This window comes from Thamnophis sirtalis, unplaced genomic scaffold (assembly GCF_051295495.1).
Source record: "Thamnophis sirtalis isolate CommonGarterSnake01/CBP01778 unplaced genomic scaffold, rThaSir2_p1.2 scaffold_1, whole genome shotgun sequence".
NCBI lineage: Eukaryota > Metazoa > Chordata > Lepidosauria > Squamata > Natricidae > Thamnophis > Thamnophis sirtalis.
In genome coordinates this window covers 25,851,808-25,877,554 of record NW_028261381.1, presented here as the reverse complement: position 1 = coordinate 25,877,554, position 25,747 = coordinate 25,851,808, and the positions used below count along the sequence as shown (strand labels likewise).

At 41.3% G+C, this 25,747-nt stretch overlaps 1 protein-coding gene across 2 annotated transcripts in view; it reads right to left on the bottom strand.

Moving 5' to 3' along the window:
- Positions 1-11,529: 11,529 nt before the first annotated feature.
- Positions 11,530-25,747, bottom strand: part of STK39 (serine/threonine kinase 39) — a 127,932-nt gene continuing 113,714 nt past the window's right edge. For both annotated transcript variants that reach the window (XM_014063738.2, XM_014063740.2), the window contains exons 17-18: positions 19,739-19,803; positions 11,530-13,075 (exon numbers count right to left, since the gene is read on the bottom strand). In XM_014063738.2, the coding sequence (XP_013919213.1) occupies positions 13,001-13,075; positions 19,739-19,803 (140 nt within the window). In that variant the 3' untranslated portion in view covers positions 11,530-13,000. The remainder of the gene's footprint in view (positions 13,076-19,738; positions 19,804-25,747) is intronic.

Below are 25,747 nucleotides of genomic sequence, written 5' to 3'. Positions count from 1 at the left end.
TCGGAGCTATGGGTTCACCCAAACCAGTCCAAAGTAGTCGAATCCCATCCCTGGGTGTAATAGATCTTCTACCTTCAACAACAAAAAATTAAGCTTTTTGCCATTGCCATCACAATATTAGGAAACCAACACTTGACTCGAGATAGTCCTTGCCTTATAGCCACTAGTTTAGCAACCATTCAAAGTTACAATGGCATTGAAAAAAACGACTCACACTTATAACCACTGCAGCATTCCCCACAGTCACATGATCAAAATTTGAGCTCTTGGCAACTGGTACGAAGTTATGACAGTTGCAGCATTGCAAGGTCATATGAGATGACCATTTGTAATTGGCCCAGACAGCTTCTGACAAGCAGTCAGTGGGGGAAGCTGGATTCAAGTAAGGATCATGTGATTCACTTAACAACCATGACAAAAAAGATCATCATAAAATTAGGGGGGGAAACTTCACAACTGCCTAGCAACAAAAGTTCTGGTCCCGGTTGTAGTCGTAAGTCAAGGATTACGTGTATTAAACCTGAACGTATCGATTAAAAAGCAGAGTGTTGGCCATGCCATCTTTGGGACAGGCATGCCAAATTGTTGTACCCAGTGTGAGATCTCTTTAAGTTTCCAGAAACACAAGCAGTCATTCCAGTTGCCTTGGCTCATTAATTTCTCCCAGCTCCCTCGCAGTGTTTTGCAAATGGCAATTCATGATTTATCGTTTGTTTTTATTAATCTTTAAAAGAACGGCTCGCCTTAAAATTATGATTTCACCCATTTCGTTATGTCTTGATTATCTTTCCACATTTCATTCGGAAGTAGCCAAAGCTGGATATCTCGTCTACTTAACTCTAATGCCTTTGGCTTCACAGACATTTTATTTTATGCCAACACAATGATCCAAAAAATAAATCCCCCAAATTTGAACTGAAAAGATACAGAGAACTAAAAGCTGTGAGCACCATGTAGCTGTAGGCACAGTAAATAAGTTTTTTTTTTGGTTTAAAGAAAAATAAATTTAGCTTTCATAAATCACTGAAACAACAGGGAGCCCCAAAGTGTTAAGAAGGGAGCACCATCAACCCTAAACAGCTTGTGCACATTTGGAGTCTCCTACCCCTCAGATATAGATATAAGCTAAGTTGTGTAATAAATCTTGATCTTAACATAAACAAGAATCATATAAACAAACCAACGAGTGAATTCTCTTTGGAGCTCAACAGATTGCCTAACTGTAAAGAAAAGGCAATGAAAAGTCATTGATTCTAAAAAGTAGGAGAGAGAGAGAGAAAAAACAGGTGGATAGGAAGAGAGATTAAATATTACATAGGGACATTGCCTCGTGACTCTGTAATCTTCCTCTCTAATCAGCTATAACGGCCCTCTGACATCGACTGAGAAATAAAGAGCAGGGTCTGTTTTCAGAGGTGCACTCGTGCCAAAGCAAAAACAACAACAAAAAAGCAGAAAGATGACAACGCATGCGCAGACCATGTGGGCAGTTGAGCCAACTTTTGCTTGGAGGCATGTTTTCTAAATGGACCTGTCGAACATCTCATTTGCATGATGATCCAGCAGTGCCCCCATAACGATGGAAGCTGTCCATTAACTTGGTTTCATTTCGCAGGTCTGATTGCTTTGGCTATGCAGATAAGCCTGACAAGTGGCAATCCAGCAATCATAAACAGCAGCCATAAAACTACAGTGTTGTGGGGTGTTTTTTTTTTTAATGTCCCTGTAAGGTTGAGTTTATCTGCAATGACAAAATGAGTCAGACCGTGTTGCAGAACTCAGCTATTCAATCTAGATATCTCGTCACTTGGTATAAAAGAAGGACAAGCTAAAAAGAAAAACAAAAGAGATTTTCTAAAAAAAATTAAAAAGCATTCGTGAGGAGTTTTTTTTTCTTGCTTATGTGGGCAAATTCTACAGTTCATTAGCGGAGAATTAAAGATGCATAAAAAGCAAAAGTTAAGTTTTATGGGCACAAAACCAAAGGCTCATGAAGTCTAGCATGCTGTTCTTACAAGATGTCTTTCAGAAGCCCATGAGCAGGATATGAGGTTAATCAAACTCACATTTCCCCAGACCTGGTATCCAGAAACAAGTGACCTCATTAAAGTTTGGCGAGTATGTTTTTTCCCCCCCAATGGAACTTGAATGCTTATCTTCTGTTTTTCAGCCTTTACTCCATGCACTGAGCTGATAGAGGCTGCTGCCAAACGACTTCGAGAACTTGCATGTATAACGTTAAGAAATGCTGATTTTGTTCACCGAATGAACCTTTGTGATTAACTGGCACCAACTATTTTAGGAAGTAAAAGGAAATTTAGCAAATAGATGAACCCGCACGATTATGGGCATTAAACTTTCTTGGCAATACATTTTTTTCCATTCCACCGAAGTCAAAATTGATGTGTACCAACTCAAAATGAATGCAATCCTTATAATTTCTCATATCTTGCATATGAAAAATAAAGGAATCAATCTCTGAGGCAGAAATGGAAGCAAAAAAACAGAGCTTGCGGCAAAGCAATGTCTAGGACAGGGATGTCAAACTCAAGGCCCGGAGGCCGGATCCAGTCCACAAGATGCTTAGCTCTGGCCCACAGGGCCACCCTGGAAACAGCAAAGGACCACCCCACAGTGCCACTGCCAGAGAAAACAAGAGTTTGGGAGAGCTGAGTGGGGCTCTCCTGAGCTCTATTTTCGCTGGCAGAGGGCTGCAGGTGCCATCGCAGCCAAAAATGGAGCTTGCGAGGGCCACGGGCGCCACTACCAAGCTCTGTTTTCACTGGTAGCGGGTTACAGGAGGCCATCACAGCCAAAAAGGGAGTTCTGGAGCCTGTTTTTGCTGGCAGAAAACTTGGGCCACCACAGGTGCTGACATGAGTGATGACACCACCTGGGCCATGCCCACTCCTGTGCCCCCAAAGTCAAACACAGCCCTGATGCGGCCCTCAATAAATTGAGCTTGACATCCCTGGTCTAGGATGAGATAAACCAACTTTTTAGTGTAGGATCCAATGTGGGTTGGTCACCAGGACCAGAGATTTAGTCTTCCAACTTTCTGACTCATGCTGGAGCCCATCCTCAAGGAACTACTCTCTCATCGGAATGTGGACACACATATTTGCCTTCATTCAACTTCTTAGACCCATTCACATTCAACATAAGGGTTTGAGGGTCACATATTGCTCAGGTGTATGAGAAAGTTCTGGACATTACCTTTTTAATGGTGATATTTAAATTCCAAAATTAAATTCCATTGAATTCCATTCCCAGTTTGAAGCAGTAAGAATTTATGCTGTGAATTATTTTTGTTTAGCAAACATGATCAGAAATGATATGAGGCCAGAGAAGAGGGGAGGCGAGGGGATTGCTGTTACGCATGCATAGTCTACGAAGAGTGTAGGTTGGCTGACAATATCAACAGAATGAAGACTAGTGAAGTGTGGCACGCACAGGTATTGGAGAGCACAAATGTTTCCTTCACGAATGCACACCACCAGAACAATAATTTTGCAAGTATTCCAGTGCCACCTGCTAAAGAAATCAGAACAAAAAAAAAACCCTGCTCCCACTACCCAAAGCATAATGAAAAGTATTGTATTGGAAACTTATTTAGTTTAATAATTGCTAAAAATGCCTAAAAATAGGTAAACACTTTTGGAGGGTCACAAATGGAAGAACAATCTGCTTCTGGGGCTAGAGAAAAAAGAATGTATTTTATCTCTACTATCTCACTTCTACCCCATTGTAAATAAATAACTTAGTAGCCTGGTGTATATAAATAAAAAATTAAAACATCCACAGTCATAACCTTAATAGCATTAAAAAAAAGTCCAGTCAAAACTTATAAAACCTTCTCCCAACCTATTCTCGAATACAGCTCATCTGTCTGGAACTCACATGGCATATCAGACATTAATACAAGAGTCCAGAGGTATTTCACAAGAAGAGTCCTCCACTTCTCTGCTCACAACAGAATACCTTATACCACCAGACTTGAAATTCTGGGCTTAGACAATTTAGAACTACGCCGCCTTCGGTCTGACCTGAGCATAGTACACAAAATTATCTGCTACACTGTCCTACCTGTCAATGACTACTTCATCTTCAACCCCAACAATACACGATAGATGCAAACACAAGATAAACTGCTCCAAACTCGATTGCAGAAAATACAATTTCAGAAACAGAGTGGTCAATTCCTGGAATGCTCTACCTGACTCTGTCGATACATTCCCAAACCCCCAGTTTCAACCTTAAGACTGTCTACTGTTGGCCTCACCCCATTCCTAAGAGGTTTGTAAGGGGCGTGCATAAGTGCACCAATGTGGCTACCGCCCCTGTCCTAATTCATATCCATCTACTTATTCATATCCATCTCCTGAATTCATAATCATGTTTATACTTATATGTTATCTTATACATGCTTGACAAAATAAATAAAATTAAAAAAACTAAAAAATAACACTTCAAAGTAAACAAAAAGATAAACATAAAGGTAATAAATAAGGAATAAATGAAAAAGAATAAGACAGCACCTAATATAAACTAAAGCAAAGCCTTCCAAAATAATTAAGTGTACACATTTTTCCTTAAAAAGCCAGTAAGGAAGAAGCTAGTTTGATCTCCAAGATGTTCTTGGCCAAGACTTCTACTTGTTTAGAAGAGCACACATTCCCTAAGAATTTGAATGTTTTGGCTGGATGGGGTTTACAAAAATGATGAAACAGCACAGGTACTCTTGTATTCATAAAGGTGTAGGGGTGTGTGTGTGTGTGTGTGTGTGTGTGTGTGTGTGTCACAGAAAGTAACCTTCATGTCAATTTGAAAGGATGATTTTGAACAGAATTCAGACAACTTTTCTTTTTTTCTTTCCTTTCCGAAACAAGGAAGAAGTAAAAATGTTGACTTAGACTGAGAAGTTGTGGGTTATCTATAGAGATTGTCAGTCATCATCCAAGGTCATGGCAGTCTATATGTTTTTTTTCCCCAAAAGGCAATTGGACTTTTGATTTTTGTTTGAAGCTTCTTGGATAAAAAGCAAAACATTTTCAAACAAAAAACCCCCAAGAAAGTCCAGTTGCCTTTTGGAAAAAGCACCTTTGTGGATTCAAAATTCCACTCCTTCTAAACTCATTGGGTTTTAGCTGCTCGGTCTTGCATTGAGGGGGCAGCTGTAGAAACCAAATGGGTGAATAAAGAAATTTAGAGATTAGTATTCCCTCTTAATCTAACCTGCAGAATCTTGGGGCCCTAGAAGTGAAGGCAAGATATACACTGTAACAAACAACTATTTCTGGAGTAGGAAAGTTGAGGAATGGATAATGATCATTACTTAAGAGATTAAAAAAACACCTTTTAATGTTGCTAAATCTATTTTCAACAGCCAATTAGTAGTAATAAGGAAGGGTAAAAACTGTAGTTTAATGAGATCTACAGACCTCACCAGCTCGATTCCAAGTTAGCTTCCTGCATCCACTTATTTGGACATACTGAATATCAGGAACAAGACAATGTTATGTAACACCAGATACTGAATCAACAGCTTTCAAATTGCCCAAAACACACAGTTGATTTCTGATGTTAAGAATTTCACAGAGTGAGAATTTGGGCAGTTTCAGGCAGAGGTGGCTGCTGCCGGTTTGAACCGGTTTGGGCAAACTGGTAGTTCTGACCACTGGCTAGGCCTGACCACTGGCTAGGCCTGGCGCTATCCTGTCCTATATATCTCATTCTCTGGCTTGCTTGCCGCGCCATGCAGCCCAGCTGATTTCTGCGCCTCTCCCGCTCTACTCACTGCGGCTGCCTGAGGTGTGCTGGAAGCTGCGCGTAGGAAATCACCGTGGGTTTGACGCGCACGCTCATATTTTTGGGTTCTGCACTAGGCAGATTACAATTACAATTGTTAAATTACAGCCCCACCTCTGGTTTCAGGTCCCAGCAGAGCAAGAGAACATCAGGAGCAGGCGAAGTACAACAATCAGTTCTACATAATCTTTTTCAGCACACAAAACATTTCAAAGCTTGATGTATCCCCTCAAGAAAACTTGCCCGAATCCTGGCAGGAAAACTGCAGCCAAAGGAAGGATAATCCATTCACAGGAGCACCAGAGTTTGACTTTTTCCCTTTTAACCTTTATCTGTTTTTTTGATTAATTGCTCATTCCAAGCAGCTGGGCCAAATTTTATACTAATTGTGTAGCAGGCTCATTAGCCCCATCGAACAAGAGAGATACATCCCTGTAATTATTCAACTGAACCACTGTCTGTGTTTTGGGTCTGATGATCACCCAAGTGATTTAATCGATATTCTACTTCACATTCAGATGTGCAATCTGGCATTTAGGAGGATATTTTGGAATGCCACCTAGCATTTTCTGACAAGCCAGGCAGTCAATTCTTGTCACAATCAATGGATCAACACTCCTTGATCTGGAGTCAGATCTGGGGGGGAGGGGGGAGAAGCAGAGGTTGCACTTGCTAGAAAACACTAGGAGGAGAAAAAAAACTATCTTTCTTTCTTTCTTTCTCTCTTTCTTTCCCTCCCTCCCTCCCTCCCTTCCTTCCTTCCTTCCTTCCTGCCTGCCTGCCTGCCTGCCTGCCTACATCTTAACATTGCTGTACAGGGTCCTATCAACTCCATGCCATTCTAAGAACTGAAGCAAGTCCCAGTATGCGGTTTCTGCTTCCAAAATTACAACCAGCCCAAAATGTCATCTGAATTTTTGCACGAAAATCAAGCTCCATTTCACCTCAGGAAGGTAGAAGCGATAGAGCAGGGGTGTCAAACTCGCGACGTCACATCAGTGTCACATGATGTGTTGTGACTTTCCCCCCCTTCACTAAATGGGGGATGTCCGTGGGCAGTGCATGTCTCAGACTGTGAGTTGGACACTCCTGCTATAGAGAAATGCAAGGCCTAAATTACCTCACAGAAAAACCACACATTGCTGAAATTTATAGGAATGAGGAGTATATTTATAGGAATGAGCTTGCACATCGTGGACCAGACAACACATGAAAAACCTCTAGTATCAGGTCAATTGCCTCTCCTTGGATTCACAGAAGGACAAATGTGGTCTCCGACCATGAAAAGATTACTAGTCCTTCTTCACCAGGATTTTTGTCTGCCTTATAAATATATTCTAATCCATCCACAATGGTTTGCAAGTTTCAATAGCTGGGTTAAGCCAAAAGTAAATCCAATCTCATTATGATTTGGAAGAATGCATAAAAACCCTGCAAAATGTACTCAGTGCAAATTGGAAAAGAAATATATATACACACACACAACTGCAAGATGCAAGCCTGAATGTTAGGAATAGTCAGTTTCTGTGTTCTGGGAAATGAAAAGACATTTCTATTATCTTTCTCTTGTTTTGCTCTGAATTTCAATTTATTTCTATAGATATGTATTCGTAGATGAGAGAATGAAAGTGTGAGCCGTTGGTTCCTAGGCCAGAAGAGAGATTATGTAAATAGTTGCCAACTGCTCACCTTCCTCATCAGGCAGTCTGTGACCTCAAGGGAAAGGTTTGGGGGGGGGGGGAGACTATTGGTTTGAACCACAGTGGGGAATGGGAAGCTCTTTCATCCTTTTGCTGGCAATGGGCAATCAACTACAAATAGTCCTCATTTAACAACTGCTTCATTTAGCAACCGTTCATCGCACAATGGTGATAAAGAAGTAACTTTACAACCAATCCTTACATTCACAGCTGTAAAGCAAAGGAAAGCTGAAGTAAGATCATAAGCACAGTCAGTTTCACAGTGGCTGCCAGTTTCAATTATGGCCATTAAACAAGAACTAACTGTATTTCATCTGGCTTCCTCGGTATTTGCAAGATGGATTCTTACTTAGCAAATTGTGACTAAGGTAGCTATGCAAGTTCTCTCTTCACATATACTGTCCCAGTATAATTTTTTTCCTGAAAGATGTTAGTGTAGGCCTCAAGCCAGAGATTTCAAGACCAACCAGTGACACCACAGAAGCAGTTTCTTCCTTATTAAGATGAATAAGCCTAATCTTCAGGCATACTGTCTCTCCAATGCTTTCCAAAAGGAGCATTTTATAGTGAGATAAATGGCAATGTGCTCCACACTAGATGTTGGTGTTCTGTATAGTCAACAAGTGTGGGTTCACTTCTGCTAAATGACTGGACATCAGTGGTGGGTTTCAAAAATTTTTGGAACCTCTTCTGTAGGTGTGGCCTGCTTTCCGGGTCCACTGGTGGAACCTCTTCTAATTGGTTTGGTAGATTTGACGAACCGGTTCTACCGAACTGGTGCAAACTGGTAGGAACCCACCTCTGCTGGACATGGAACATTTAGCATAGAGCAGGGGTGTCAAACCCGCGGCATCACACTTTCATCACGCTTTCCCCCGCCCTTTACTAAAATGGGGGTGGGGTGACCAGCGTGTGATGCATCTGGCCTGCGGCCCATGACTTTGACACCCCTGGCGTAGAGGATACCTTCACCCGAAGAAATGCAACTGGTTGTGTAGTACTACAGACTGTGGTACCACAGGAAATGGTTACCGTATTTTTTGGGGTATAAGACACACCTGAGTATAAGATGCAGCAAGGTTTTCAAGAGGAAAATTTTAAAAAATTTTTTTGCTCTCTGCAAACCTCCCCAAAACAACCCGTTTTTTGCAAAAACGGGCCCATTTTCTCTCCAAAAAGACATGAATAGCCTTTAGGGAGCTTGCAGAGTGCTCCTGGGTGGGTGGCCCCCCCAAAAATGAGCAAAGAAATGGCTCATTTTTTTGCAAAAATTGGCCTGTTTTTCGTAAAAAAAGGGCATGGATAGCTTTTAGGAAGCTTATAGAGCTCCTGGGAGCTGAGAGGGAGGGGTAAAATTGAGCAAAAAAACAGGCCGTTTTTTTGCTCATTTCTGCCCTCCCCAGCCCCCAGGAGCTCTCTAAAAGCTTCCTGGAGGCTATGCACGGCCATTTTGGTGAAGGGGCGGGGTTTCAGGAGGCAAAAATGCTGTATTCAGTGTATAAGATGCACCCAGATTTTCAGCCTCTTTTTTGAGGGAAAAGGGTGCATCTTATACTCTGGAAAATACGGTAATTCAACATCCAAGTTGTATCTGGGACGCTTCTGCCAACTCACCCCCCCCCCACACACACATATAATTAAGTCAAGTGAAATCATAAGGTTTGTGAGTTTTGTTCAGACAGCTTAATAGTGTGCTTCCTCTTGCAATAAATGGGCTCCTGACAGAGGCTCATTCACCAAATACAGTTCGTACTAAATACCAGCAATTGTGTTATTTTCATGGGTCTCATAAGACAGATACAATAAATTAAGAGGGCATTTAATGGCAAGCATGTCAGAAGAGGGGAAACCAGAATCAAAAGCCCCTTGTTTTTCATTGGCTTGAATCAAAATTGTTGAAGGAAAAAATAATAAAAAAATTGGGAAGCACCCATTTAAATCTTGATGATTTTTAGATTTGGGAATTTTGGTCATTTCCCCCCAATATCTGGAGATCATGGCAAACAATTTCATGAGTAATATTTTATTCAACGTATGCCGGTAAACATTAGAAAGTATTGATGCCCCTACATGCCGTCATTAATGCACAGCTGAGCATTAGCTACTACAATTTAATTTCAAAGGCAGTGTTGACTTTTTATTTTATTATTTTCCCTCTCTCTTGGGGTATTAGCACAGCCTCGACTGTCAACAGTAGCTATATAAAGGAGTTCAGGTATCTAAACTACTGTTCCTGGAGAATTACTGCACAAAGACCACGATTTAGAGAAGCGTGAGCAGAGGGAGAGAAATGTATTAACGCTGCAGTTGGGACTCACAAACTCCCAGATGCCTTTCTGTAGGGTTCCCATAAAACAAACGTGGCAATGATACAAAGGTCTCGCACACGAATTCTATCCAGCTAACAAGATAGTAAAGAGGGGAGGGGGGATGTTCAGAAACCTGGCAAGAGTGTCTGCCCAAAAATTGGGAGAATTTTAGTGAGAAATTCATGTTTTAGCCAGTGGTTTTTATCAGTCCACAGGGAAAGCAAACAAACTTTTCCTGTTCAAAAGGAGTTATTGTCCTCTGCACTCCTAATCCCCGCCATGCCACAACAGTTACTCTCTGTGTTTAATCTGCAAAGTTAAGAGCGTTCCTAACTCGTGCCTTTGAGTATTTCATGTGTTAAAAACCCAATGGTGAAATTGTCACATGATAAGCAGCGGTAGCAATGATGTTGTTTTGAAAGGCTCAGAGGGAATGTGTCTTAAGAGCTCTTTGATTGAAGCATCACAAAGGCGGCTCCTGTACCCCAGGAAACAATGAACTAAGAAGGGTACTAATCCAGATCAAAAGACATCTTAAGAAATCTCCAAATTTTGATGGACTGGTATGGAGAAAAGTGGCCTTTGAAGTAACTTAGCCCCAAACGGTTTCAAAGCTTTTAGAGTTAAAATGAGCACAGTAGGCTTGGCAACAATTAAACTTATTAGTGCCATCTAGCCCAGTGATGGGATTCAAATTTTTTTATTACCGGTTCTGGGGGCGTGGTTTGGTGGGTGTGGCAGGGGAAGGTTACTGCAAAATCCCAATTTCCTCCCAATCAGCTGGAACTTGGGAGGCAGAGAATAGATGGGGACAGGGCTGTCAGAGGTGGTATTTTACAGGTTCCCTGTACCACTCAAAATTTCCACTACCAGTTCTCCAAAACTGGTCAGAACCTGCTGAATACCACTTCTGGACTAGCCCCAGCATCACAGGGGGTGGGGGAATATCCACATCTGCGCCATAATTTCCATATAATTGTCAAAGGCGCAGTAGTACATGCGTGTCATCAAACGATAACCAGTTCATACATAAGATATAACATGGTCCGTTCCGATTTGGCGTAGCGTGTTAAGTGAAACTATTCATCCTGGTTTATTCTTAAGTCACTCGTGCAAGAGTCACCTCCTGTATGCATTACTGCAACACGCTCTACATGGGGCTGTCCTTGAAGATCATCCAGGAGTTGTGATTGGTCCAGAATGCAGTAGCAAGTGCAGTTTTGGGTATCTTGCAGTTCACCCGACTAACAATATGGCTGTGTGCACTTGCTTTGAACAACTACATTAACAGGAATTGTAACTGAAAGTGGGTGGAGACCCTTCCACCAAACTCAACCACTGAAGATTATTTTGATAGATTCCTATAATTTCCTTGGCAATGTAGAACAGAAGCACTTTACTATTTTTTTCTTTTCCAGGACTGTTTTTTTCAACTTTCCAAAGTAGTCTGCAGCTCTGGGATTTCCTGGTGGTCTCCTATCCAAATACTAATCAGATTTAAATTCCATACAGTTTTTTTTCAAGATCAGTCAAGATTGGCTCAAAATGCCACTTTCTGTGACTCACAATGAACAAAAAAGAATGACCAAAGGGATAAAAAAAACTGACCTTTTGTGTTTCGATCCATGGATGGCTAGTAGTTAAGACATGAGAAAATAAGGAGAGAATAATTCGAAGTAAATCTAGATGCATCGTGAAAGAAAAGTCAGCAATCTATTTGTGCAATACACCTTTATTTTCCTTTACCTCTGCAGTCAGTCTTTAAGTAATCATTGTGTAAACAACAGAATGGAATGAAATTACATTGAATTGTATGCCAATGGTCTAGAACACCTCAAACATTAATGACAAGGTATTATAAATAACTTTTAAATAACACATTTGCCATTTTCCCCTTAGGTTAGAGAGCTGCCGTTTACCTAAACTTAGCAAGGAGTTGGTTTTATGTGGGACATCCAGTAAGTCCACACCTTTGAAAATGTATCAGACTGAAATCTCATTCCAAAAATCACTAACTTCAAAATATCTATGCCACAGATTAATCTTATGACTACTTTGGTCAGAAATGTTTAAATATTGTGTAACACCTTCTTCTTGTTTCATTTTTTCGATTTTCATTCACCACTGAAACCATTGCACAAAGCCCTTTCTTATTATTTGCACTCCACCTGGATGTTCTGCAGAATTTCAAGTAAAGCTCGGATTCTTTTCAAGTTTTATTATTATGAAACAATTCCTATCTCTTAATTATAAACCAAATCCATGACGGGTAAAACAAAGGCATTTTAGCTTAATGGCAACTGTTTACACGGTTCAGCTTATAGATTCCCCCAACAAAGTAGGCCGTAATTTATTTGTCTTTTGAGTCTCTGCTATAATAATCATTCTCATGACTCAGAAAATTGAAGCACGGTGTGTGTCTAAAAATGAGATGAGCTTGGTTTAGCATAGGTTCAGGCACAATCTTAGAACGTTAATATTTGCAAGGCACCTCCCACGCCACTGACAATCCAATGAGGGATGCTTAAAGGAACACGCAAACCAAACAAAACCCAAAACTAATGCCTACATCAGTTCAAAACTAGGGATTGTGACAAATACTTCAAAGAGAAATCTCCGCTTCCCTTTAAATAAACATAATTTAACTGCAACTAGCACATAAATCATGAAGGGGAGGGGAGTCCAATTTCATACAGCGAGGATATATATTGCATAAATAAAAAGGGGGGGGGAATTCACAGTTGGTTTTAAATCAGGAATTCAAGTTTGGCTAATAAACCCTATCGTTTATAATCACGTTCATTCTACATAACAACCAACGAATCAGAATTGTCCACTAAATAATGACTGTTTTGTCTGAATTAAAGAAGAAATAGCTCTGGCAGCAGATTCCTTTTGTAACCAATGGATACAGCCACTCAAGTGCATTTCCGATCCGTCTGTTCTCTCGTCGGAGAAATCCATCCCAACTGCTGAAGCAGCACTGAGTGGCCTCTGGAATGTTAGCAAGGAGTGGCGGAGCGGTGGGCTTTCGCTTGTTCCAACCTGGTGAGGTGCTACTGGATGAAGCGGAACTCCGTGTGTGGTGCTTGAAAAATTTCCTTCACAATGTAAAGCTGGCCTCTTCGCAATCACACCCTTTTGCTGGGGGGTGGGGGGTGGGGAGGGTCAGGTGCTTTGGCATCAGCTGACGCTTAACTGAGCAAACCCAATCAATTTTACCTCGTCGGGGATTTCCGTACCGTCGCAACCAGAAGCCTGAAAAACACAATGCCAAAGGAACAGGGTTAGAGGTCCTTAAAGGAGGGTGGGAAATGCTCTTGAGAGAGAATGTCAACCTTCCTTCCTTCCCTCCCATTCCCCCTCCTTTCTTTTTACAAATAATTCTAGGCGGTGAGCATATCCAACACACTTTTCTCCTCATATTTTCCCCACAACAACAACCCTGTAAGGTGAATTAGGCTGAGAGGGATTGACTGTCCCAAGGTCACCCAACTGGCTTTCATGCCTAAGTCCTGACTTGAATTCATGGGTCTTTTCAGAGGTGGGCTTCAAAAATTTCAGCAATGGGTTCTCTGCCTGGTTGCTGGGTGGGCGTGGCCATGGCCTAGTCGGCCTCCTGAACCACAGCCAGGGGGAGGGATTTTGCCTTCCCCGGGCTCCAGAGGCTTTCCTTGAGCTTCTAGGAGGGCAAAAACTGCCTCCCCGGGACTCCTGGAGGCTGGAAATGGGCCCATTTCTGGATTTCCGGAGGCTGTAAACGGGCTTGTTCCGGGAGGCCCATATCCTCCCCTCCTCCCTGAGCTTCTGAATGGGCACTTATCTCACATCCAAAACAGGCCACATGGAGACTCCTGGAAGGGGAGGGGTGGGCAGGGGCATCCAGTGGTGGGAGTTCTCCAAACCGGCCATAACATTAGCTATGGGTTCTCCCAAACCTATAGCGGTCCACCCATGGATCTCTTGCTTTCTAGCCTGGTGCTTTAAAATTATATTTCATCTATGCAGGTGAAATATTCAGTCAAGACGCCTTGAGTGAACATGGCAGTTAAAAGATTTTATCTGCTCTCTTTTCAACTCTGCCTCTCTTCCTGTACCATTATTTGACATTACCATTGCAAAAGTGAGGTTTAGATACACTTTCTGATAGAAGCAATGTAGCTTTTAATATAAATGAATAGTCCTTTGATTGTTGTGTAAGAGGATGATTCATATGCTATATACAGGTTTGGTAGTACTGTATTAAATTTACTGGTATTGTCTATGTAAATGTCTAGACAATTCATGTGAATTTATATTGTATGTGGTTATTCAGAATGGGGTAACAGAATTCAGTGAAACTAACTCCTAGATAAATCAGTAGCTTTAACTTCAAATATCTTGAACTGGCCTGAACCAATTTGCTACTGAATATAATGGGGTCAGCATAGCTGATTATTGTTAACTAAAGTTTTCAAAAAATTATTGACATAGAGTTTTCAATCAATATTACTAATTACACCAACAGTCTAAACATGGACACTTTCTATTTAAAGCAGGCTAGTTTTCAAAAAATAGTCTTCAGATTGTCCAACATAACCACAGATTGATACCAGAAGGCAAATTTGCTACATATGCCATTAATCATGCATTGTCAATTGTTTTAGGAATGTCATTATGCTCTTAAACATTACAGTAAAAATACTTACACTACAGGCAACAACGAGGGTTTTGTGCACTGAACGTGCCTCCTAGAGCCTTTTCAATAAAATTACGATACAAATAATACAACCCAACATTCATCAAGATGTGCATCCAATAGATCAATTTTGTTGAAGCGGTCACAAGTTATGCTGTTACGCCTATACAGTTTTGTCATATTTTGTAGGAAGAAGCTAAGGCATCACTTTATGAGGAAACCATTTTAGAGAAAGTTGTCAATGAAGAAGCTACACATTTTGCCACGGATCGCAGCAGATGCTTTTACTGCTGGAGAGCCTGAATTCATATCTTTCATTTACCAAATTGTAAGAAGGGCAGCTCATTGTGTTGAACATTCCCTGATTAATTGGTGGATTTCAAATTACTCAACCCTGGTTCATTTGAGAAAGCTCATTCTTCTATTGTTATTGGGGATTACTAACAATAATATACACTGCTGATTGCGAGAAGTGTGTGTGTGTGTGTGTGTGTGTGTGTGTGTGTGTGTGTGTGTGTACGTTTTGTTGCTACGTATAAATCACATTTCACCTGCAGAACCCAAAACATTGTTCAGGTAGCCCTCAAGTTACAACAGTAATTGGGACCACAATTGCTATTATTGTAAAGGGTGATGTCACATGACCATATTGCTTAGTGCTGGCAACCCCAGTTGCTCTCATAATCCCAAAAGATGGGAGTCATTTTGCATAGTGCAGGCCATGAGCAGGTTGAGGAAGGGCTGGCAGAGATTGCAGGCAGGAGCCATTTACCAGAGCAAAATGCAGTCGCCCTGGTGGCTTTCCCATTTGACTTTTCTTATCAGAAGGTTGCATATGATGATTGCATAGCTACAGCTCCCTGTGACAGCATAAATCATGAGCTGAGCACTCAAGTGCTTAGATCACAATCACAACATATATAGAGCCGAGGTGGCGCAGTGGTTAAATGCAGCACTGCAGGCTACTTCAGCTGACTGCAGTTCGGCTGTTCAAATCTCACCGGCTCAGGGTTGACTCAGCCTTCCATCCTTCCGAGGTGGGTAAAATGAGGACCCGGATTGTTGTTGGGGGCAATATGCTGACTCTGTAAACCGCTTAGAGAGGGCTGAAAGCCCTATGAAGCGGTATATAAGTCTAACTGCTATTGCCCCAACATGGGGGTGGCTATGATGACCAGAACTTTGGGAACCATTTATGTCCACTTTTTTCCACACCACGGATAAATTTGAAGGGTTGCTGAAAAAATGGAAGTCAGACGATAACTATCTACAATGGGGGTCCCCAACCTCTGGTCCATGGACTGGCACCGGGCCGCGGCATGGCACAGTCCGCAGAAACAAACAAAGCCTCATCTGCAGGACACAAAACCAGGTCCCCTTCAGTCTATGGAAAAATTTCTCTTCATGTGTTCCGACCTAGGCTTCCCCAGCAGCATGAAGCTGAGTCCTTATCCCGATAAACCCCTTTTATTTAATTTACAATGAATTCCTCTCCAGCAAAGTCCTGGCCCACAGTTTTTAATATAGTTCACAATTACCGACCTTTATCAGGCTTGGAGAGTGGCCAGGCCTGTATCTTTCGGACGCTGCAATACTTGGCAAGAATGCAGGCATGAACTAATTGTCTCCTGCAAACTTCACTCCCCTTTCGCTCCTCTTTTATTCCTTATGGGAGGGGCCATTCACTGTCCCTCTGTGCCTTTACTCCCAAATTGACCCTTATTCCTTAGTTGTTCTCTTCTGGAAGCTCTGCGCATGCACACACTTGGAACAGCCTCCAGCTGTTCGTCTGTCTCACTGATGTTTGACTCTGAAGGCAGCTGATAACTGTCAGACGCCCCTGGCCCCATCTCTACCTTTGACACAGAGCACTCGTCAGAGCCTTCCCCAGACTCCAGGACTGGCCCATGTTCCTTCCCAACCTGTCTGAATCTGCTGTCAGCTCTGCTGGTGGGCCACAACACCATGGAACCAGTCCCTGGTGCCCAAAAGGTTGGGGGCCGCTGATCTACAATATAGGGAGAAACATTTGCTATGGCTATTGTTACCAATTGCAAATATCATTCTGAGTCTGATACAGTAATAAGCCACTTTAGCTACTGAAAAATTAGTTCTTCAAACTTAAATAGGATTGTAATGATGGCCTAACAGAACTGTTTCTAGATCATGGCTTGGAGGGGGAGCTGTTGAGAAAACTGAATGTGCTATATGTTATTATTCTGACACAATGATTACATTGTTTCCTAGTCCAATTATAAAACTGACATTCCACTTAGTCATAATTATTGCTGGTTGATCTCTTTGATGGCACCTCTCTCGAAACGGCTCTGCAACTGTTCACAACACAGACACGTAAGGAGCCCCTGCAGATTTTACTCCGCACATCATAGCTGACTATGATGCATCTCCAGTGCACATCTCCATTGCAAGGGCAGTTGAGCCAGCGTTGTCCAAAGTAATTTCTGTGGTTATGTAACCAATATGAGGTCACAAAGCACAGAGACATATCTACACATTAATCCTTTACTGTACAGATAAAGTAAAGGTAAAGGCACCCCTCGCACAAATGTGCTGGTCGTTCCAAACCCTAGGGGGGGTGCTCATCTCTGTTTCAAAGCCAGCTCTGTCCGAAGACGTCTCTGTGGTCATGTGGCTTGCATGACTAAACACCGAAGGTGCATGGAACACTGTTACATTCCCACCAAAAATGGTCCTATTTTTCTACTTGCATTTTTACATGTTTTCGAACTGCTAGGTTGGCAGAAGCTGGGACAAGTAATAGGAGGTCACTCTGTTACGCGGTGCTAGGGATTCAAACTGCTGACCTTTCTGATCGACAAGCTTCGATCAGTCTTAGCCACTGAGCCACTGTGTCCCTATTAGAGATAGTCCTCGGCTAATAACCATTTGTTTAGCAACCAATTTGAGCTACAATGGCACTGAAAGAATTGGCTCGCAACTAGTCCTTACACTTAACAACCATTGCAATGTCCCCAAGGGTCATGTGATCAAAATTTGGGAACTTGGAAACCGCAGGCATTTGTAACAATTGCGGCATCTGGGAGTCATGGAGTCACCATTTGAGACCTTCCTAACCAACTTCCGACAAGTAAAGTCCGTGGGGGAAGCCGGAAATGGTGGCCCACTTTCCCTTGAATCATCACAAAACACTCTTTTCTTTAAATGGGAAGCCTAATATAAATGTTTTAAACAAAAATAAAACAAGGGCTTCCTTCAACAATGAGGAATAATAGTAGGGAAGAGGAGTTGCTGAATCAGAACGTTTTGATTTCCTATGGGAATATCTGACTATCCATGAGCACCTCTCAACCCGTCTCTCCAATGCTCTCCAAAAGGAGCATTTTATAGTGAGATAAATGGCTATGGAAAGAGGGGGGGGGGGAATTATTCAAAAAGGGTTTTATTTTATCTGAGGGCCCAAGCTGACATGTATCTTCAGAAGGAACCCATGATTTCATTTCCAAACTATTAAGCATGAGAGAGATGCAGATCAAATAGGTGAATTGGGTCCCATGAAAAAAGCAAAAGCAAGAGGAAGTACGATGGGTGAACAAACTAACTATAGCTGAGGACAGCTAAACATCCTATAACCATGATGGCGAACCTATGGCATGCATGCCCGAAGTGGCACACGCCTGGCACACGCGGCATCGCCCGTTCCTCTTCTGGGTTTCTGGCATGCATGCACGTGCGACAATCAGCTGGCCTTCGTGCGTGCGGCAGTAGTGGAAACTGGAAGAGCTTGACTTCCGTTTTCTGGCATGAGCAGGCGCGCTGCACAGCTGATCGTCACGCATACATGCGTGACAGAAACCTGGAAGAGGAACAGGTGATGCCGTGCATGCCAGGTGACATGGCTCCATGCGCCGGAAACAGGAAGTTCATTTTCTGATGCTCACATGCGGCCTGGGCAGCTCCTCTTCCGGGTTGCGGCCCAGACAAGCAAAAAAGTTCGCCATCACTGTCCTATAGCATGGCTACATTCCTCCCTACCTGAACCGGGAGGCCCTCACAACAGTCACTCGTTCCCTTGTGACCTCTAGGCTGGAATACTGCAATGTGCTCTACATGGGGCTGCCCTTGAAGAGCATTCGGCGACTTCAGCTGGTCCAGAATGCGGCCGCGTGAGTGATCGTGGGTGCACCTCGGTTCACCCACGTAACACCTATCCTCCGTGAGCTGCACTGGCTACCTGTTGATCTCCGGGTGCGATTCAAGGTGCTACTTATCACCTTCGTGGTATTGGACCTGGGTACTTGAGAGACCGCCTACTGCCAATTACCTCCACTAGACCGATACGATCGCATAGATTAGGCCTTCTCCGAATTCCATCATCTAGCCAGTGTAGACTGACAACTACCCGGAGGAGAGCCTTTTCGGTGGCTGCACCGACCCTCTGGAACGAACTCCTCGTGGAGATTCGGACCCTCACCACCCTCCAGTCCTTCCGCGCCGCCCTAAAGATCTGGCTGTCCCGGCTGGCCTGGGGTTAAGACTCTAACCCCACTCGAATTTGTGTGGCTATTGTGTTTTTTAATATGTTGTATTGTCTGTATGTTGGAAATTGTTTGTCCTTCCCCCCCCCCCTTTTTTGAACTGTGAGCCGCCCTGAGTCCCCCCCAGGGAAAAGGGCGGCATACAAATAAAGGGAAAATGAAAAAAAAAATGAAAATGAAAAATGGCTATTGTTATTGCCTTCCGGACTTCAGGAAATACATCATGATTTCTACAATTCCCAAACAGTAAGCCATTTACCCAGAAAAATGCAAACTTCACGCCAGATGCCCAAGCTTAGTTTTACTGTCTTCTTAAGAAATAAATTATTGTAGGTTCAGGGATTCAACTAACACAAATCAGAAAGTCCTACCGCTGTCAGCCCATACATGGGAGGCACCAGGAGATACAAGGACACAAGATATATGTCAGGGTTTGTCAGCTCACCAGAGATTGATAGATGAGTGCTGGCTTTTCTTTTCCTTTCTGATAAATTATGATTTCCAGCCAGTGAAATTTTTTTTTTAAAGCGACAAAGGCTGTTTTCTTCTTTCTAACTTCATTTTGCAAAGACTAATAAAATGCTTGAAAGGTCAGGTTCAGTTTAAAAAAAAAAAAAAAAAAAGACTAATAAAGCCCAGAAATGAAGAAAGTACCTTGCTCAAAAAGATCAGTAATTCTTTCCCATTTACTTACATTATTTCACCTCCAACGGTATTTTTACTTACCAGTTTAAAGGTTAATGTTTTCAAGGCTCTGGGGTCATCTACTATTTTTTGTAAATTAGCAGCAACTGGGGAAAACAAAGCATGAAAAGCATGGAGTACACACCAAGTGACACGGTATTTAGTTAATAAATAGAAGGCATTTACATATGAAGAGCAAAATGAGACATTTTCTACCAGACATTTATAAAAGGAGGCATTCAGCCTGAAGTCAAGGTTAACATAATTTTTCCCTCCCTAGAACAGTGTTTTTCAACCTTTTTTGTGCAAAGGCACACTTTTTTCATGAAAAAAATCACGAGGCACACCACCATTAGAAAATGTTAAAAATTTTTAACTCTGTGCCTATATTGACTATATATAAAGTAATTCTCCCACGGCACACCTTACACTATGTCACGGCACACTAGTGTGCCGCGGCACAGTGGTTGAAAAACACTGCCCTAGAATAAAGAAAATAATGTAATTTTTTCAGGAGTACCTTCATCAGGATCACTCCTTGTTGGGCTTCATAAAGAGAAAGTTGAGAAATAGTACGTCTGCATCGTGTCTTTAATTTTACATTTATATTCACTTTGAATGAGCACGACAACCCAATAGCTAATGTTACTATGCATAATCTATTGCTAAATCTATTATTTATTACTTGCATGAATAAGCTAGGAATAGAAAACCAAAATCAGCATCCTCTGTATACACATAAAAATCAAAAATACCCTGTTTCCCTGAAAATAAAACCTCCCCGGAAAATAAGCCCAATCGGACTTTAGAGCGAATGTGTTAAAATAAGCCCTCCCCTGAAAATAGGCCCTCCCTGAAAATACTGTAACACAGCAGCAGCCATGCATGCTCACCGCCTCTTGCACCTCAAAAATAATAAGACCTCCCTGAAAATAAGTCCAAGCGCTTATTTCGGGGGACAAAAGAAAAATAAGACCCTGTCTTATTTTCGGGAAAACACAGTATTGAATATGGCTTAATTTTCATTGTAAGTGCTGGAAGTGGAAGAACTATCACTGTTGCTACCAGCGTCATTTCTAGAATGAGGAATCTTGTACACCAAAAGTGCCTAAACATAAAATAAGATCCTTCAGTTCTATTCTGCCCTTCCTGCTTTCAAGTATTGAGCTCACTGGAGGATTTGAGGCAAGGTATCACTGTCTTAAGGACAAATGATACCTCCTTCGAACCCAGTTCCTTGTAGTGATTTCATGGATACATCAAAGTAAGTTTTATAGGGAACTGAAGAAGGTAGAGGTAATCTTCGACTTACAATCACAATAGGGATTGGAGCTTTGTTAAGTGACTTGTGTCCAATTGTATGACCTTTATGGTTGCGGTCACTTAAGTGAATCACACAGTCATTAACTGAATCCAGCATCCCCCCCCTACACACACATTAACGTTGCTTGTCAGAAACCAGCTGGGAAGTCCGTAAATGATGATCACCTGAAAACCAGGATGCTGCAACCATTGTAAATACATGCAGGTTGCAAGATGCCTAAATTTTGATTTCATGAGACAAGGACTGTCTCAGGTGAGCTGTTATAAGTACCAGGAATGGTTGTCTCACTCATTAAACAAACAGTTGCAAGAAGAGGATTACCCATAATGACAAAAGTATCAATAACATTTGCCATCACTTTATGGAATTACTTCTCATATCTCAGTTTAACCAACAGCCAAGGGATGTCCATGTTAAAAAAACAGGTCCAACCCTGCTTAGCTTGCAAGCTCCTTGCCATTGGTCATGTAGGTATTGAATCTGTGCTTGGAAGTATAATTGGTTGGAGGACAGCCAAGGACTGAAACCATATAACAACCACCGGAATGTTTTTTGCAGGCTGGTTCTCAAAATGAATACAATGGGATGGAATTGTCCTTTTCCTGAAGGAAAAAACACAATCCAAGGACATTCTTGGATCTAGTTTTATCATCAAAAGCCCAAGTGGCTTTGAGGTCAAAAAATGCTAATACAGGTAAGTCCTGAACTTACAACAGTTCATTCAGTCACTGTTCGAAGTTACAACAGCACTAAAAATAACGCTTATGACCATTTTTCACACTTACGACCATTACAACATCCCCATGGTCACGCGCTCAAAATTCAGCTGCTCAGCAACTGACTCATATATGTCTGATGGTTGCAGTGTCCCGAGGTCATGTGATCACCTTTTGCAATCTTCTGACGAGCAAAGTCAACGGGGAAGTCAGATTCATTAAACAACCGTGTTGCTAATTTAACAATTGCAGTGATTCACTTAACAAAAAATGGCAAGAAAAGTCATCAAATGGGGCAAACCTCACTTAACCAATTTCTCACACAGCAGCAGAGAAAAGAAAGCATGGCAAGTATTGATAGTTCTTGAAATATTCTCTTGTCTTTGAATTACAAAGACCTTTGCTAATTAGGTAGAAGCTGAATGTTGATAACTTTTGTAATGTAAACCAAACTCAGCAACGTTTCCATTTAAGAAAGGGGAGTCACAGAATAAACCACGATGGCTTTTTCCAAAGAAACGATATTGTTTTTCTATCCTTCAGATGCTTTAGGCAAACTCCTGCACGTGATCTTTTTGAGCTACTGAGAAATGATGTTATATAGTGTGCCATTTCAGTTAACTTTTGTTTTTCTTTTTTACCATACTTTGCATGAAACTAACAGTAAGCCCTTCATTCACTCTTGCCACAAATCTATTTCATGCATATTTTAACACCTCTTGCTCTCCGTATACATATTCAGAAAGAAAAATCAAATATAACTTTCATAAGCAAATGTGGCACCAGAGAATATTCCTTCACAGAAATATACAATTATTTTACAGTGGAGATTTCACATTCAGCCTCTCAGGAAGAACTGTAATATCTAGCAAGCTAAGTACAGCAGCTCTGATTAGTTAGGCTCTTCTTAGCTGTTCTGCTGGAATGTTAAACTTAGGGGTCCAATGGCCCAAGACTTTCACTTTTCAGGACAATTGCTTTGCCTAGTGAAGGTTCTAGCTCAGGGGTGTCAAACTCCCGTTGTCACGTCGTCGTCACATGACGCATCGGGACTTTCCCGCCCTTCGCTAAACTGAATGTGGGTGTGGCCAATGTGTGATGCATCTGGCCCATGGCCCGCGAGTTTCACAGCCCTGTTCTAGCTGACCCCTCAGCATTTGCGGGAAGAAAAGGGTAGGCAAATAATAAAACCTGTGCGATTATGTCATCAGGTAAATGAGATGACTGACATCAGATGATAGAACCCTTGCACATCTTCAGAGCATTTATATAATGACATCAGTACATGTTATGTGTTGTGTCGTAGAGACATCATTGCAGTTTACTGCCAAAATCACTTAATTTAGCTGGAACACTTAACTTTGTTAACTGTAGTTTTTTTCCCCTTAGCAAAGCCTCTCTTAGTTTTATCTCTAGCTCGGCCTCTTCTTGTAGCTTCACGTTTAGCAATACATGCAATTGGCCGCCGAGATGTCCCATCTCTTCCTACTCAATCTCCAGTGAACTAAAATGCCATTTTGACAGGAAATAAAAGCTAAAACTAAAAGGGCTTTTATAAGTTTCTTGATTCATATTAACAAGTGTAACTATTGAAAGTTATCCCTTCTTATTAGCCTAACACAGGGGTGTCAAAATTCGATTTCATGAGGGTTGTGTTTGAATTCAGGGAACTGGGGTGGGTGGGGCCAGAATGGGCATGGTCAGCTCAGTGTCACTCGTGTCGGGCACCTGTGCTGACCCGGGCAGGAGTGGGGGGATCCTTCCATTCCTTCTTTTTTCTTCCCTCTTCATTCTTTTTTCTTGCTTCCCCTCTTTACTTTTTTTCCTTCCTTGCTCTCTTCCCATCTTTTTGTTTGCCTTTCCTCTTTCCTTTTCTCCTTTCCCGACCCCCCAGGTCATGTTTTTGGCTGTGATGGCTTCCTGCAAAACTCTGCAAGCAAAAACGGCAAGAATTCGCTTATCATTGGCCATGTTGGCAAGGGTAAAAAGGGAATGCAGGAGATGTGTCTCTAGCATCATAAACATGTTGTGTATGTATGTGTGTGCATGCAAGTGTGTCTATAGGAAGAGAGGATTACCTTTTACTTTTACAAAAATAATCTGATCTGGAGCAATTTATTTATGGATAATGCAAGCAATGTTTTGGAAATGAATGAATGAGGTAAATTCACGGATGACCCTGCTTTAGGAAATGGGCCGTAAATCTCACTTTTATTAGAGGCATCAGGCTAAGTGCTGATTTATGGTTCGATATAAGCCAAGAGGCTTTTATTCTGAAGAGTGCATTTAAATTTAAGTTAGAATGGAAATGACAGGCACAACTAGAACTGATGAATTCAAGCAAAGTTACTTGCACTTTGTAACACATGTAAGAGTTATCTTTTGAAGTAAAAAGTCATTAAAAAATTAAAATTTCTCTATTTTACAGATGCACCGACTTGAAATTATTTCTATTTTTAAACCTATGTTGAACCTCATATCAAATCTTTTTAAACACCACACGTTTCCTTTAAATCAACGCCACACAGAAAATGTGCTTGAAGTGTGCTTATCCTACACATGCAATAAGACTTTCTATCTCTGCATGTTGTCAGAAGTTTTCAGATTTATTTGATATAGTTATTAATATACAATATAGAGATAAAGAAAAATATTGCCCTGTTCATCTGGGTTTTCCAATTTTCTATTATTTATAGAAAATAAATAGAATCTCAGATCTCAAAGCACTTCCACTAAATTCAATTTTTGTATTTTTCTCACACCAACAACAGGTCAATTTTCTGCACCTTTCACCTGAAAAATGGCATGTAATTCACAGGATTCTTTGAAATGCAAACAGAGGGAAAAAATGTATGCTACATTTTTCTTCCTGGAAAAAAGAAGGTTCAATTTATCCTTGCCATTTCAAATTACAGAAAAATATTCATTCGAAGGATGGCAGGAAGAATTGTTTATAAACGATGAGGTATACACTATAAGAAATGGCAAAATTTCTTCTATTTGATAAAATTATACTTTTAAAAAAAATCAAGCAGAAGCTCTGAAAAGATGTTTGGCTGCTTTAAATATCTGGTATTTTATTCAAAGAGATGGCACTGATTCCTCATCATTCTGGAAGGTGACAGAGCTCAACCACAAAACATGTTTTTGCTGCAACTTGCATCTCTCATGGGAGAATATGAAATATTATATGCCTCCCTTGCACATAATTTCTAAAAATATTGTGTATACGCATAGATAAATAAAAAAAGAAAAATGTGTGAAGGCCCACAAATGACACTGTTACGCCTATTTCACTGAATGAATCTATAGGTCAGTGTTTCTTAATCTCAATAACTTTAGGAACCTTGGATTTCAATTCCCACAATTCCCCAGTTATTATGCTGGCTAGGGAATTCTGGGAGTTGAAGTCCACATATCTTAAAGTTGCAGAGGTCGAGAAACAGAGCTCTAGATCTTTGGCATTCTTTGAAAGATGTTTCCCATCAAAGTCCCAAACAAATTCCAGCATCTATGTAAAGAACAAATGCAGAACAGTGTCAGCAATATTAAGTGGAATTAAAGTAAATTCAAGATTCTATTGTCCTCCTGATTTAAACTAAAATTGAGGATTTTACTTAATTCTTCACCCTGAGATTATAAAATGAGAGCTTGAGTTACAAAACAGGGAAATCACCAAATTTTGAACATACTTTCAACTTTTCTCATTTGATTGGTACCAAGCTGGGAAAGACCACTTTAATAATTTTAGCTCCCAAGTAGCTGCTGATGTGGAAGATAGTTACCCTTCAGTCTTGAAGATCCTATAGAATCTAAACCGTTTCTCTGATTTTCTGGGGTTTACTGAAGTTATTAAGGCTGGCAAGGGTCAATTACACAATAGTCGCAATCCAAAGGGACATGTCAGAAGGAATAGAAAGGACAGAAGAAAACAGCGGCACTAATACAAGATTTTTAGAACATAAAGACCAAACTGAAGAAGAAGCACCTAAACTAAAGGAGCCAAGGTGG